General features: G+C 39.8%; 2 protein-coding genes across 6 annotated transcripts in view; one reads left to right on the top strand and one right to left on the bottom strand.

The window, feature by feature from the left end:
- Positions 1 to 16,135, top strand: part of si:dkey-154p10.3 (PX domain-containing protein 1) — a 450,183-nt gene that overhangs the window by 191,298 nt on the left and 242,750 nt on the right. The gene's annotated exons all lie outside the window — the stretch shown is intronic.
- Positions 1 to 16,135, bottom strand: part of smarcd3a (SWI/SNF related, matrix associated, actin dependent regulator of chromatin, subfamily d, member 3a) — a 34,274-nt gene that overhangs the window by 3,075 nt on the left and 15,064 nt on the right. For 3 of the 5 annotated variants that reach the window (XM_067453533.1, XM_067453531.1, XM_067453534.1), the window contains 10 exons: positions 15,037 to 15,159; positions 12,119 to 12,241; positions 11,526 to 11,621; positions 4,966 to 5,067; positions 3,079 to 3,240; positions 2,891 to 2,988; positions 1,119 to 1,175; positions 835 to 970; positions 589 to 711; positions 280 to 381 (listed from right to left, as the gene is read on the bottom strand). In XM_067453533.1, the coding sequence (XP_067309634.1) occupies positions 280 to 381; positions 589 to 711; positions 835 to 970; positions 1,119 to 1,175; positions 2,891 to 2,988; positions 3,079 to 3,240; positions 4,966 to 5,067; positions 11,526 to 11,621; positions 12,119 to 12,241; positions 15,037 to 15,159 (1,122 nt within the window). The remainder of the gene's footprint in view (positions 1 to 279; positions 382 to 588; positions 712 to 834; positions 971 to 1,118; positions 1,176 to 2,890; positions 2,989 to 3,078; positions 3,241 to 4,965; positions 5,068 to 11,525; positions 11,622 to 12,118; positions 12,242 to 15,036; positions 15,160 to 16,135) is intronic. The other 2 variants (XM_067453532.1, XM_067453535.1) reach the window with 1 other exon arrangement.

Genomic DNA, 16,135 nt, shown 5'->3' with positions numbered 1-16,135 from the left:
TTTGTGTTCTCCTGAAGAAACAAACACACCTACATGTTGGATGCACGGGGGTAAGCAGATAAACATCACATTTTTATTTCTGGGTGAATTATCCTTTTAATATTATTGTGGAAACCGGTATTCATTTTTCAGGATTCTTCGATAAGTAGAAAGTATAAAAAAGAAAAGCTTATATACATGTGGAATTTCTTGCTGAAAAAAAGTATGAATTTCTTAAAAGCAAATCTTCCTGAACCCAAACTTTTGTATCCGACATGATTCGTGGTCATGTTCCCTCACCTTGCAATAGAAGTAGCGACTGACGGCTTCCTGAGACCAGGGCTGGTTATAAAACTCTGCTCTCCTCTCTTCCTCGGGATTTCCAACCGTATCTGTCATCAGCTGCAACAAAAAAATCCAGTCCAGTTCAGTCAAAAAAAGACCATTTCTTTAAAAGCAGTTGCATCCTTTCCACCACTAGGTAGAGACATTGTTTAAAAACATGTCCATTTTTTGGACATACATAAAGGGTGCATAATGTTTTGATATTTTATATAATAATGCCATTCATGACTATGATTTAGTGCAGTACACATGGTTTACATTCACCTTAAGATCCCGGTTTTGGGAGCAGATCCAGTCCTGGATGTAGCCCTTGGGGTCTCTGGAGAAGCTGAGCATAAAATCTCTTTGGATCTTAAGTTGGTTGATAGACTCGATTGTTTCATGGATCTAAAGGAGAATGATGTGAATTTTAGCTATGAATGTACATAATGTAATGGAGAAACTCATGCCATAGTTTAAATATAGCAACATGATGATATTCAAATAATGAAATATAAAGCTCCTTCTGACCTTGTTGTCTAGGGATGCAATCTCTTGTTGATTCGCTGTGGACAGCAGGAAACCATTCATCTGACTCTTAAGAGGATCATCAACTTCTACATCAATGTCATAGCAGGCTGTCTTCTTCTGGTCATTTGGATCCACACTGATAAAATCAAAATCAAAAAGGCATTTAAAGGGTACATAACACACAGTTTCTGCCAGTCTCATGTTAATCTTGAGTATCATAGTGTTGATCCTTCATATCTCCCAAGAGTCTTTAGTTTTTTATCAGATTTATAAAAGATACATACACTGTACCGATTCTTTCTGAAAACAGCCGAGCTCGTGGAGGTGTGGAGTGGGCGGAGCTAGAGTCACGAGCACACACACACACACACACACACACACACACACACACACACACATTCACACAATACATCATGGCATTATCCCTGGATAACTTTCGATTCACTGTATATGTCCATGTTGTTCACATTATATGGACTTGCGTGCCGATTGCCAACAAAACACACATATTTGATGCAGTTTCACCCATGACCGGGAACAAACAAAACACACAAAATCTCCAGAAAAACAAACTGCATCCACTGTTCCCTTAACACTGGTTATTTGGGAAGCTGAACAAGGTGATCTTTCAGAAACATACATCTTTAGTGACATTTCATGGTCTAGAAACAAAATGGCAGCACTGCTGAAGGTTTCTGTAACCGAACGAATCTCGTTGATGGACGGCTCTTGCTCTGGTTGATGTGCTTGTTTTTGTGACATATGAGGAGACAAATGTGTGTAATGACATGGGTATGACACAGGTATTACAGGAGAGGGTGAAATATGAGGACATTGCCCATGTCCCCACTTTTCAAAAAGCTTATAAATCATACAGGATGAGTTTTTTTAGAAAGTAAAAATGCAGAATGTTTCTGGTGATGGGTAGGTTTAGGGGCAGGGGCAGTGTGTGTGTGTGTGTGTGTGTGTGTGTGTGTGTGGGTGTGTGTGTTTGTGTGTGTGTGTGATGGGTAGGTTTAGGGGCAGGGGCAGTGTAAGGGGATAGAAAATACGGTTTGTACAGTATAAAAAACATTATGCCTATGGAATGTCCCCATATGTCACAAAAACAAACGTGTGTGTGTGTGTGCCCTTGTTTATATTACAATGTTGTGACCAAAAAATGGGTACCTGTCCCTGCTTCTCAAATTAGGATCCCAAATTAAGTCTATGGTGACAATGGGATTTTTTTTAGAAAGTAAAATTGCAGAATGTTTCCTGTGATGGGTAGGTTTAGGGGCAGTGTGTGTGTGTGTGTGTGTGTGTGTGTGTGTGTGTGTGTGTGTGTGTGTGTGTGTGTGTGTGTGTGTAATAGGTAGGTTTAGGGGCAGTGTAAGGGAATAGAAAATACGGTTTGTTCAGTATAAAAACCATTATGCGTATGGAATGTCCCCACATTTCACAAAAACAAGCGTGTGTGTGTGTGTGTGTGTGTGTGTGTGTGCTCATCTGGGAGAAGTGCCCATACAAGTAATTCCTCCTTTACGACGTCATACAGGGCCATACTCTAAAAAAAACTTTCTGAAACTTGTTCGAATCCTGAAGGAGTGTATTTGACCAACTTGCTTTTTGAAATGTTGGCCACGTTGAGCATGAGAATTAACTCTTTAACAGTGTAAATAAGTCAGAATGCACGAAAGAGCATTGGACCCGCACTTTAAAGGAACAGTTTACCTGAAAATCTACATTCTGTCATTAGTTTCTCACTCTTATACCATTTTAAAGTGGTTATTTTTTCAAGTGTAACACAATAATACATAACACCTCATTATGCTTTTTGTCCTTTTTGGAGCGTCACACAATGAACTTCGGTTTTAAGGGGAAAAAAATCCATTCAAAGAATATTTTAAAAAAATGGTGTTGTTTTTCTGTACAGTATTTCATAAAAATAACAGCATACAGATTTTGAACAACAGAATTAGTTAACGGAAAACAGCCCTGTAAAAGTTAAATCCGGTCACATGCTTTAAAACTGCTATTGTTTGAGGAAACAATAAATAGATTTAAGACTAATTACCTGATAACATGATTGATCACAATAGGATCAGGCGGCAGCAGCAGGTTGGTTAGTCGCTGAGGGATCTCAGAGAACTTCAGACGAGGACAGTCGAAGATCTGGGAGAAATAAAATCAGGTATGCTTATCAGGCAAAATGTTAACACCAAAATGAAGTGAGTATTTGATATGACAAAAGTATGTCAGTGCCTGCTGGAAATATTTATCACAGTTGATGTACTCCTTTTCGTGAGAATCCTGCAGCTTGTTGGTCTTGACGTACTGCCATAATGCCTGGATGATGCAGGAGCGAGTTTGTGTGTGGATGCCAAGGAGACGTGCGAGGCGAGGATCCAACTTAAACTGAGGAGGCTGAAATGCACAATGGATAAAAGGAATGAAACAAACACATTCAGAAATATCTGAAAAGAAATAAACCGTTATGAAACATCTACATATTTACAACATTATCCCCACTAAAATTCAGAATACTTGAGTAGCTGACATAACCATGAACTTTATTTAACAGCAAGGTTTTGGGACCTGTAAGACTTTTAAAGAAATTTATATTTTATTCAGCAAAGATTATATGAATCAAAAATGAAAATGACATAAAAGATGAATACTGTTATTTTTAACTTTCTATTCATCAAAAAAAAATCACAGTTTTTAATTAGAATTACAATAATTTTTTAAAACATTGATAATAATACAAATGTTGCTATAGCACCAAATCATCATATCAGAATGATTTCTGACGGATCAGGTGACACTGAAGACTGGAGTAATGATGCTCAAAATACAGATCTGCCATTACAGAAATAAAGTACATTTTAAAATATATTCAATTATTTAAAATTGTAATAACATTTCACAATATTACTGTTTCTTTACAGATTTTTGATCAAATAAATGCAGCCTTGGTGAACGTAAGAGACTTCTTTCTTAATAAAAAACATTAAACTTTTGAGAAGAAGTGTATATACAGTATAAGGGAAATGCTTCTGTGGTGTGACAAAATAATTTTTAAAAATACAAATATGCCAATTAATTTTTTTCACTTATTATAATATCACAAACACTTAATGTATAATAATTATAAAAAATATAAACTAGTTAAATGGTTATAGCATGTGGTTCCGCTGGAAACAGGACATTTCATGTCAACGACCCATTTGCAAATCGATTTCATTGTCTCTTTTTCACACTTTTAAACTCCATTGTTTAAAAACATAGCTTTAGTTTTCTGACAGACTGAGCTTCTTCCGATCAGGATGTAGTTAGCAAAGTGAAAACTGCTGTAATTCAAAGAGCCATTTACTCAGTCACTAGAAACTGTATAGCTACTTTGGTTAATAGAAGAAGGGCTATCAAACCTTTAGGGATTAATGGCAGGACTGTTAACAACGGGGATTTTCAAGATGGGAAAGACAATAAAGCTAAAGCTATCCTTATGCAGATGAAGCTCTAATTTGTGTCTTCTCAATACATTTTATTAGGGCTAAACATTTACTAAAGTAAATACTACAATAACATTTATTTGTTTAAAAAAACTTTTTGGGGGGGGCAACTGATTAACCGCATCCAAAATAAAAGTTTGTGTTAAAATAATATGTGTGTGTGTACTGTTTATGTGTGTGTGTGTGTGTGTTTATGTGTGTGTGTGTGTGTGTTTATGTGTGTGTGTGTATATGTATGTATGTGTATATATATATTTATTGATATATATATTGATATATACAATTGATCTTATATATAAATATAACATATTTTGCTTAAATATAAACATGCATGTTTGTGTATTTATATATACATAATAATTATACACAGTACACACACATAAATTATGTAAAAACAAACTTTTATTTTGTATGCAATTAATCACAATTAATTCATTGCCCAGCATTTAAAAAAAAAAAAAAATTATTTTAAACTATTTCAAGGTTTAAATTAGATTTTTAAACCCCAGATTTTCAGTGTGGCCTCTTTTAGACCTAAGTGTAGATTTTTCACATAGTTATTATCTAAAAAATTATGACATGCACATTAAACCAACAGCATTCAAACTCAGTAATAATCCGGCATTCCTGCACGCACCTGGTAATCCAGCATGAGCAGGAGAGTACAGCGCACATTCACATCGCCCGGCCTCTTCACCTGGAAGCCATCTGTCTCTTGGGTTGTCGGGGTGCGGTGCCACTGTTACGATTAAACACACTCAATCTAAACAAAAGCTCTAGGATATATACAGTTACTGCGGCACAAGAAGTACACTGCAATTTCAAACTAGATATTGTGTAGTGTTCGTCAGCTCTGAGGGTGTTCGTCAGGGCATGCAGTTGCTAAGATGTTCTTAGAGGTTGTTAGAGTGTTGCTATGGTGTTCAGAGTGTTTTTTTTATCAGGTTGCTATGCATTTGCTAGTTGGTTGCTAGAGTATTTTGGGTGGTTTTTAGCTAGTCTCTGTAATATTCTGCCTGCCATTAGGCGATAATCGTAAAATTTAAAAGGAATAGTGGACCAACGTTTATATTTATTAGGTGGCCTTAACTACTATGTACTCACATTTAAATGAATCACTTGATACAATGCACTTATTGTGTACATACATGTTTTACATTGCACTTACATTTTAAAATTTACCTGCATGTAATTAATTTCTTAAGTTACATTTATAATTACACTGTTGACCCTTCACTTACACCTAACCCTACCCTTAAACTAACCCACACCACCACACCTAACTTTACCCTTAAATTGATCCATACCACCACACTTGACCCTTACTTTACCCTTAAACTGACCCACACCACCACACTTGACCCTAACTTTACCCTTAAACTGACCCACACCACCACACCTGTGCCTAACTTTACCCTTAAACTGACCCATACCACCACACCTGACCCTAACTATACCCTTACACTGACCCATACCACCACACCTGACCCTAACTTTACCCTTAAACTGACCCACACCAGACCCTAACTTTACCCTTAAACTGACCCACACCACCACACCTCACCCTAACTTTACCCTTAAACTGACCCATACCACCACACCTGACCCTAACTTTACCCTTAAACTGACCCACACCACCACACCTGTCCCTAACTTTACCCTTAAACTGACCCACACCACCACACCTGTCCCTAACTTTACCCTTAAACTGACCCACACCACCACACCTGACCCTAACTTTACCCTTAAACTGACCCATACCACCACACCTGACCCTAACTTTACCCTTAAACTGACCCACACCACCACACCTGACCCTAACCTTACCCTTAAACTGACCCACACCACCACACCTCACCCTAACTTTACCCTTAAACTGACCCATACCACCACACCTGACCCTAACTTTACCCTTAAACTGACCCACACCACCACACCTGTCCCTAACTTTACCCTTAAACTGACCCACACCACCACACCTGTCCCTAACTTTACCCTTAAACTGACCCACACCACCACACCTGACCCTAACTTTACCCTTAAACTGACCCATACCACCACACCTGACCCTAACTTTACCCTTAAACTGACCCACACCACCACACCTGACCCTAACCTTACCCTTAAACTGACCCACACCACCACACCTGACCCTAACTTTACCCTTAAACTGACCCACACCACCACACCTGACCCTAACTTTACCCTTAAGCTGACCCACACCGCCACACCTGACCCTAACTTTACCCTTAAACTGACCCACACCACCACACCTGTCCCTAACTTTACCCTTAAACTAACCCACACCACCACACCTGTCTCTAACTTTACCCTTAAACTGACCTACACCACCACACCTGTCCCTAACTTTACCCTTAAACTAACCCACACCACCACACCTGTCCCTAACTTTACCCTTAAACTGACCCACACCGCCACACCTGTCCCTAACTTTACCCTTAAACTGACCCACACCACCACACCTGTCCCTAACTTTACCCTTAAACTGACCCACACCACCACACCTGTCCCTAACTTTACCCTTAAACTAACTCACACCACCACACCTGTCCCTAACTTTACCCTTAAACTGACCCACACCACCACATCTGTCCCTAACTTTACCCTTAAACTGATCCACACCCCCACACCTGTCCCTAACTTTACCCTTAAACTGACCCACACCACCACACCTGACCCTAACTTTACCCTTAAACTGACCCACACCACCACACCTGTCCCTAACTTTACCCTTAAACTAACCCACACCACCACACCTGTCCCTAACTTTACCCTTAAACTAACCCACACCACCACACCTGTCCCTAACTTTACCCTTAAACTGACCCACAACACCACACCTGTGCCTAACTTTACCCTTAAACTAACCCACACCACCACACCTGTCCCTAACTTTACCCTTAAACTGACCCACACCACCACACCTGACCCTAACTTTACCCTTAAACTGACCCACACCACCACACCTGTCCCTAACTTTACCCTTAAACTGACCCACACCACCACACCTGACCCTAACTTTACCCTTAAACTGACCCACACCACCACACCTGTGCCTAACTTTACCCTTAAACTGACCCACACCACCGCACCTGACCCTAAGTTTACCCTTAAACTGACCCACACCACCACACCTGTGACTAACTTTACCCTTAAACTGACCCACACCACCACACCTGACCCTAACTTTACCCTTAAACTGATCCACACCACCACACCTGTCCCTAACTTTACCCTTAAACTGACCCACACCACCACACCTGACCCTAACTTTACCTTTAAACTGACCCACACCACCACACCTGTCCCTAACTTTACCCTTAAACTAACCCACACCACCACACCTGTCCCTAACTTTACCCTTAAACTAACCCACACCACCACACCTGTCCCTAACTTTACCCTTAAACTAACCCACACCACCACACCTGTCCCTAACTTTACCCTTAAACTAACCCACACCACCACACCTGACCCTAACTTTACCCTTAAACTAACCCACACCACCACACCTGACCCTAACTTTACCCTTAAACTGACCCACACCACCACACCTGTCCCTAACTTTACCCTTAAACTGACCCACAACACCACACCTGTGCCTAACTTTACCCTTAAACTGACCCACACCACCACACCTGACCCTAACTTTACCCTTAAACTGACCCACACCACCACACCTGTCCCTAACTTTACCCTTAAATTAACCCACACCACCACACCTGTCCCTAACTTTACCCTTAAACTAACCCACACCGCCACACCTGACCCTAACTTTACCCTTAAACTAACCCACACCACCACACCTGACCCTAACTTTACCCTTAAACTGACCCACACCACCACACCTGTCCCTAACTTTACCCTTAAACTGACCCACAACACCACACCTGTGCCTAACTTTACCCTTAAACTGACCCACACCACCACACCTGACCCTAACTTTACCCTTAAATTGACCCACACCACCACACCTGTCCCTAACTTTACCCTTAAACGGACCCACACCACCACACCTGACCCTAACTTTACCCTTAAACTGACCCACACCACCACACCTGTGCCTAACTTTACCCTTAAACTGACCCACACCACCACACCTGACCCTAACTTTACCCTTAAACTGACCCACACCACCACACCTGTGACTAACTTTACCCTTAAACTGACCCACACCACCACACCTGACCCTAACTTTACCCTTAAACTGATCCACACCACCACACCTGTCCCTAACTTTACCCTTAAACTGACCCACACCACCACACCTGACCCTAACTTTACCCTTAAACTGACCCACACCACCACACCTGTCCCTAACTTTACCCTTAAACTAACCCACACCACCACACCTGTCCCTAACTTTACCCTTAAACTAACCCACACCACCACACCTGTCCCTAACTTTACCCTTAAACTGACCCACAACACCACACCTGTGCCTAACTTTACCCTTAAACTGACCCACACCACCACACCTGACCCTAACTTTACCCTTAAACTGACCCACACCACCACACCTGTCCCTAACTTTACCCTTAAACTGACCCACACCACCAGACCTGACCGTAACTTTACCCTTAAACTGACCCACACCACCACACCTGTCCCTAACTTTACCCTTAAACTGACCCACACCACCACACCTGACCCTAACTTTACCCTTAAACTGACCCACACCACCACACCTGTGACTAACTTTACCCTTAAACTGACCCACACCACCACACCTGACCCTAACTTTACCCTTAAACTGACCCACACCACCACACCTGTCCCTAACTTTACCCTTAAACTGACCCACACCACCACACCTGACCCTAACTTTACCCTTAAACTGACCCACACCACCACACCTGTCCCTAACTTTACCCTTAAACTGACCCACACCACCACACCTGACCCTAACTTTACCCTTAAACTGACCCACACCACCACACCTGTCCCTAACTTTACCCTTAAACTGACCCACACCACCACACCTGTCCCTAACTTTACCCTTAAACTGACCCACACCACCACACCTGTCCCTAACTTTACCCTTAAACTGACCCACACCACCACACCTGTCCCTAACTTTACCCTTAAACTGACCCACACCACCACACCTGACCCTAACTTTACCCTTAAACTGACCCACACCACCACACCTGTCCCTAACTTTACCCTTAAACTGACCCACACCACCACACCTGTCCCTAACTTTATCCTTAAACTGACCCACACCACCAAACCTGTCCCTAACTTTACCCTTAAACTGACCCACACCACCACACCTGTGCCTAACTTTACCCTTAAACTGACCCACACCACCACACCTGTCCTTAACTTTACCCGTATCCCACCTCAACATTAGCAAAAGTGTTTCGCAATACAATATGAAAACAATAAGTACATTGTAATGTAACGTGGGACCAGAATAGTTCACCAAAAAATTAAAATGACCCCATAATTTACTTACCCTCAAACCATCCTATGTGTATATAACCTTCTTCTTTCAGGCGAACACAATCAAAGTTATATTAAAAAACATTGTGGGTCTTCACAGCTTTGTAATGACATTTGAAGCTCAAAAGCGCATCTATTTTACATAAAAGTACTCCATACAGCTCTGGGGGGTTAATAAGGGCCTTCTGAAGTGAAGCGATGCATTTTTGTAAGAAAAATATCCATATTTAAAACATTATAAACTTTAGCCACTGGTTTCCGGATAATAGAATAGCCTCTAGTAGAAACCACATAACCTGCTTGTGTGTAGGGCCGACTATAAGTGATTATTGTTATAGATTATAGTACAGTTAAATATCGATACTTTTATTACAAAAACCCTTCACTTCAGAAGGCATTTATTAACCCACTGGAATTGTATGGATTACTTTTTTTGATGGATGGATGCTCTTTTGTAGCTTCAAAAACACTATTCAATGTCATTACAAAGCTGGGAAGAACCAGGACATTTTTAAAAATATAACCCTAATTGTGTTCGTCTGAAATTTATATTCCCCTAGGATGACTTGAGAGGAAATTATGGGATAATTTTCAGTTTTGGGTGAGCTATCCCTTTAAGACTCATGGTTATGTGTCTGTTCAAATGTGCATCCCTGATTATGAGAGACAGTGTTACATTACAGTGCCCGTATATTATAATTAGGGCACATTAGCCATTAAAAGAATGACAAACCTTAACCCCCCCTAACATTTAAGCTTAAGAGTGAATAAAATAATTAGGCTCTTTATGCAATCTCACTTGCGTTTTTCTCAAAACCATCGCATGTTTTAGCGCTATTTGAAAGAGACAACATAATGGCAATGACTCACAGCTAAACTCAATTAGCTTTGCTTGACATTGGAGGGTTTTTTTCAATGCCATCCTTCTACGCAGGTAAATCACTCTTTTTATCGCCCGCCTCAATCCGGTGTGTGCCGTGATGAAAACACACAGTCACCAAGGACAATTTAAAGAGCTGCCGAATGAATAAACTCAAATGCGGTGCGTAGAGCCGTTCCAATGGGCCGGAGGCATGAGGGTCACTCCTTGAGAGCCGCAGACCACTTCTGTAAATCTGCCTTCCCTAATCCTGAATGCCCCTTACAATGTGCATATAAATATTAAGTGTGTGAGGCATATGGGAAGATTCCCTTGTGTAATGTAAATGCCTGAGTGTGCCTGAATAGCACCTGTGTGTGCACAATGGTTCCTCCACTAAAATGGAGTAAAACACACTCGCTGAATACAAAGCCTCTCAGAGTTCAGGGTGCTGTAAAAGGTTTTATATGCGTTTGTCTTCAGAAATGCATTTCTTTATTCCCATTAATGCGACCCAAAGCTCTGTGCTGGCTGCAGTGTCATCACTCCACAGTGTCATGGGCAACTTCCTTATGTAACCCGTTGCTATGGAAACCACAAAGGCATGTCTTACATGAAGAATGGTTAAATGAACTTTTCATTATGACATTGACTTTTCTTTTGCATCTGTCACACAATAGAGGAGATGCACGTGGACACATTAAAATGTGACAATTTCACCCTGTGTGACTGTCCTCATCCTTGTTTGAAATGTAAAGAGGACACTTGAGATTCTCCCATATTAAATGCTTTCAACTTTTGTCAAGATTTAATATTAAATACGGTTCGACGATGGTTTATTGTCGTATGTCGAGTGAGTTAATACTCACCTCCACTAAGTGGTTGTCAGGGCCGTACAGATCCTTGTCCAGCTCAATAACAAGGCTCTTAAAGAAAGACGAAAACTTCCTCTTTTGTTTTCCAGGCTAAAGTGCACAGAGAATAAAAAATAAAACTTAAAAAATAAAATAAAAAAAGACTTTAAATTGAATGAAGCCTAAACAAAGATTAGCGTCAGCAGAATAGCATCTAAAAAAAACATTCAATTAACATAATTAAACTGTTCCATGCATTTCAATTAAGTCTTTTCATGAAAATAAATTAATTTGAATAGATTTGTTCTAGCCTGCGGACTTTATGTTGCCTGCTAGATGCAATAAAAAGGACTAAATTGGATTTGGTTATGGTCAATGAAAATTAATTATGCATGGATTAAATAACTGATTATACACAAGGGGTCAGGAATTGTTACATTTGCTCATTTTAATTAACTAAATTAAACTTTACAAAAATATAAACAAGCAGCAAAGAAACTTTTTTTGACTGACATTTAAAAATAAATAAATCAACGATCGTGACAAAATAATTCAACACTGCATTATAGAACAGATGGTAAGATTATGAATGCAACCTCAGTGCTTACATCATCCAACAACTTGCCCTCTACACGCAGCTCCCAGGATGCAATGCTGCCCTCCGAGTCCTCTGCATCAGGTTTGGCAGGGTTAAAAGTGTTCGAAATGTACAATCGCAGCTTCCGCTTTTGCTAGAACAGAAGAGCAAGTTTTCCTGTCATAGTTCACTATGAGCAGTGTTGCCACAGTTACTTTGAAACAGTAATCTGATTACTGATTACTCCTTTAAAAAGTTACTTTACAGATTACTAGATTTTAAAAGTAACTATGTAAGATTACAAGTAACTTTATTAGTTACATTCAGCAGTTTCCGACAACACCCCTGCTGCCTCAAATGACAAGCATTTTGGCAACACTCACTTTATTGAAAGTGCATTTTTAACAATAACGTCAACAATGTATCTCCTGACATTTTAAGTTGATATAAATTGAAAAAATACTCTCCCCGAGACGCAAGAAGCAAAACTAATTTTTTCAGTTTTTACTAAGGAAAATGACTAAAATAGTAACAGTGACTATGTTTACATGGACAACAATACTCAGATATTAATCTGATTAAGACAATACTCTAATTAAGAGGCTACATGTAATCTTAATTTGATTAAAGTCATAATCTAACTAAACATAAATCGGATTAACCATGTGGAGTATGCCTATTTTAGTTGCATTGTTGGAGAGCATTACAGACATGTACACACTTTAATCTAACTATTAACGTTGTGTCTGAGATTTCGCCGCATTTTGTGACAGGACACATAACGTTACGCACAACAGGGAAGTGCAGAGGAAAGGGCTTTGAGAGCCTCTGCCCTTTTTGAAAATTAATCAAAAGTGCCCCTTTCAAAAATCATCGATAATATTGTGGCCAATAAAACAGAATTGGAATTATAATTAATATAACAACGTGTACAAAACAGTAACAAATGGCGGAAAAGTCCTGTTTATCTTTTACGTATCTGTCCGTCTGAAATGTCGTTGCCATAACGCGTTGCTATGGGCGGTGTGTGTTTTACTTGACTGTTCATTCTGAACACTGCGTCCTTTCAATATATATTTTTTTATTTTTGTTGTAATTATTATGCTCACTGTAAAAGTAAAATACAATAAGTTTGTATCTGTAATTGCGAACCAGATGGGTCATTCAGTGAACGCCTGTGGCTCGACGGCAGGAAAAACAATCCAAACAGTCACGATTTTAAACCTTTCTCATCATTAATCAAAGCTAGGGCTGGGAATCGATTCCAAAAAGAATCGATTCCTCGATTCCAAGGCGTTGGGAATCGAGAGTCGATTCCAACATTTGGAATCGATTCCATCGCGGGGAATCGACTCCTCTTTATACACTTGTCTCTCGCTTACTAATAATGATTGGAAGTCTATTTAATTTTTGCAAAAGGTTCTTTTGAACAGTTAGTTTCAAATAACGAGTTAAAAATAAAGCAATTCGGTGTCATTGCGTGATGACGTTACTAGAACGGAATTCTAACTACTTATTTTTATGGTATGAAACATTCAAATCAAGCCATATGTGAACGCATATCGCTGATTATTTCTATAACTTTCATTCACTTAGTTTAATAGTGTTTATTGTCATTGTTTCCTTCTGTGATCCTGCATCGTGGACAAGTTTGCTACATTTTGCACACAAAAACTCCATAATTTTAAATTGTGAAATGGTTCTGTTGTCCACAACGGTATTGAGCGCTGCTTACAGATGCAGATGTGAGGGTCTTATTTTAATTTTCTATTTTCTTTTATTTTCTTTAATCCATTGATAACGGAAAGAAAATGCGCCTAGACTAGAGTGAAGCTTAATGACCGAGTGTAATGTTGCTATAGTAATGAACGCAACTTGCTTTTTGTTAATATTGTGGTTATTTTACCTCGTACATTCTGTGCAAAAGCACTTATTTGAACGTAGTCATTTAACTTAACTGTTTACATGCATTTTAGACATGTCATGTAGTTTTAAACATGCAATAAATGCACATCCATGAATAATGTGCTATCCTTTTTATTTATTAGGCTAAATCGCATTTACTTCTGGGCTATATGGGCCATTTCAGGAGAATCCATCATTTAAAATTCATTAGAGTTATGGAAATGTATCATCATTTTACAAATAAAGTTTCGGAGAAGGATACTTTCTACATTCTTGTATCCTGCGGTCACTCCGGAACTAGGTTCCTCCATCGATTTTGTTAAAGAAAGAAGAATCGAAAAGGAATCGAAAACAACAGTGTGGAATCGATTCTTGGAATCGACTCCGTCGATTCCGGAAACAGGAATTGGAATCGGAATCGATTCCAAAAATTTCGGAATCGACCAGCCCTAATCAAAGCTATTATTATAAAATGTGGGCTGTCAATATGGAGGACAGAGGGGGCAGTCCCTTCAAAAAAACAGAAAGAGACAATACATAATATTAAAAAAATAAATTAACGTAAATGTATATAAAACATTATAAAAATTAGTGTTTTTTATATTTCTTAATGTAACTGTCCAACAGCGACACCCGCAGGTGAAGTTAGCGGGTTTCCTGAGCCCATTAAATTAACAGATCTGCTAAAGTCATGCTATGATTGGATGTTGGAGAACATGGCGTGGCATGGGGATGACGGGCCATAATCGATCTATGTTCTATAACATGTAAAACGGAAACATTAACGGAGTATTTTAAAAGCAACTTACGTAAACACCTTAATCAGAATATTGTCTTATTTAGAATAAGGTCAAAAATTAGATTACTGCTGTCCATGTAAACGTAGTCACTGAGTTGGATAAATTACTTTAATCTGATTACTGGTTTGGAAATAGTAACGCATTAGATTACTCGCTACTGGAAAAAAGTAGCCAGATTAGAGTAACGCGTTACCGGCATCACTGACTATGAGCTAGTAAAAGTACTCTAACTGAAATCACATACCTTCATTGGTCTTTTGAGGGCTTCCTGTATATCCACCCTCTTCCTCATGATGGTTTGATCAAGTTTGCGCTCAAAAGCCAGGAGGTCCATGTACGCCTGGGACTCTGGCACCAATTCACGGATCTAATGAAAAGGCATTCAATGCATCATTTTAAAGGTTTTTGAAGCAGTTTGATGATATTTAACACATATAGTGAATGACATAGAATGGTTTATTATCAATCTCGGTTATAATAGAAGATCAATCCATTTGTGGTGCTAAAGCTTAGGGCAGTGGTTTTCAAATGAAGTGGAAACTCAAAACAGTATCAAAATGTTGTATTGTGCAGAAATAAAACCAAAAAAAGCATGGGTATATTACCATAATGACTATATTTATAGATAATACACCAATCAGGCATAACATTATGACCTGACAAACACAATATTGTGTTGGTCCCCCTTTTGCTGCCAAAAACGCACTGACCCATCGAGGCATTGACTACACTAGACCCCTGAAAGCATGCTGTGGTGTCTGGCACCAAGATGTTAGCAGCAGATTTAACTTGCAAGGCATTTCCCAGCAGAACATTGCCCGAAGCATCACACTGCCTCTACCGGCTTGCCTTCTTTCCATAGTGCATCCTGATGCCATGTGTTCCCCAGATAAGGCACGCACAACATACACATAATTTAAAAGAACATGTGATTTATCAGACCAGGCCACCTTCTTCCATTGCTCCGTGGTCCAATTCTGATGCTCACATGCCCACTGTTGGCTGGTGGACAGGGGTCAGCATGGGCAGTCAGTGGCTATGCCGCCCCATTCGCACCAAACTGAGATGCTCTGTGTATTCTGACACCTTTCTATCAGAACCAGCATTAACTTCATGAGCAATTTGAGCTCCAGTAGCTCGTCTGTTTGATCGGACCACACGCCGCCCATGACCCTGTGGCCGGTTCTCCTACTCCTCCTTCCTTGGAGCACTTTTGATAGATACTGACCCAGTCGTCTAGCCGCCACAATTTGGCCCTTGTCAAACTCGCTCAAATCCTTACGCTTGCCCATTTTTCCTGCTTCTAACGCATCAACTTTGAGGACAAAATGTTCACTTGCTGC

This window comes from Pseudorasbora parva, chromosome 9 (assembly GCF_024679245.1).
Source record: "Pseudorasbora parva isolate DD20220531a chromosome 9, ASM2467924v1, whole genome shotgun sequence".
In the NCBI taxonomy this organism is placed as follows: domain Eukaryota; kingdom Metazoa; phylum Chordata; class Actinopteri; order Cypriniformes; family Gobionidae; genus Pseudorasbora; species Pseudorasbora parva.
The sequence above is the reverse complement of the archived record's forward strand: the minus strand, read 5'-3'. Positions and strand labels throughout refer to the sequence as shown.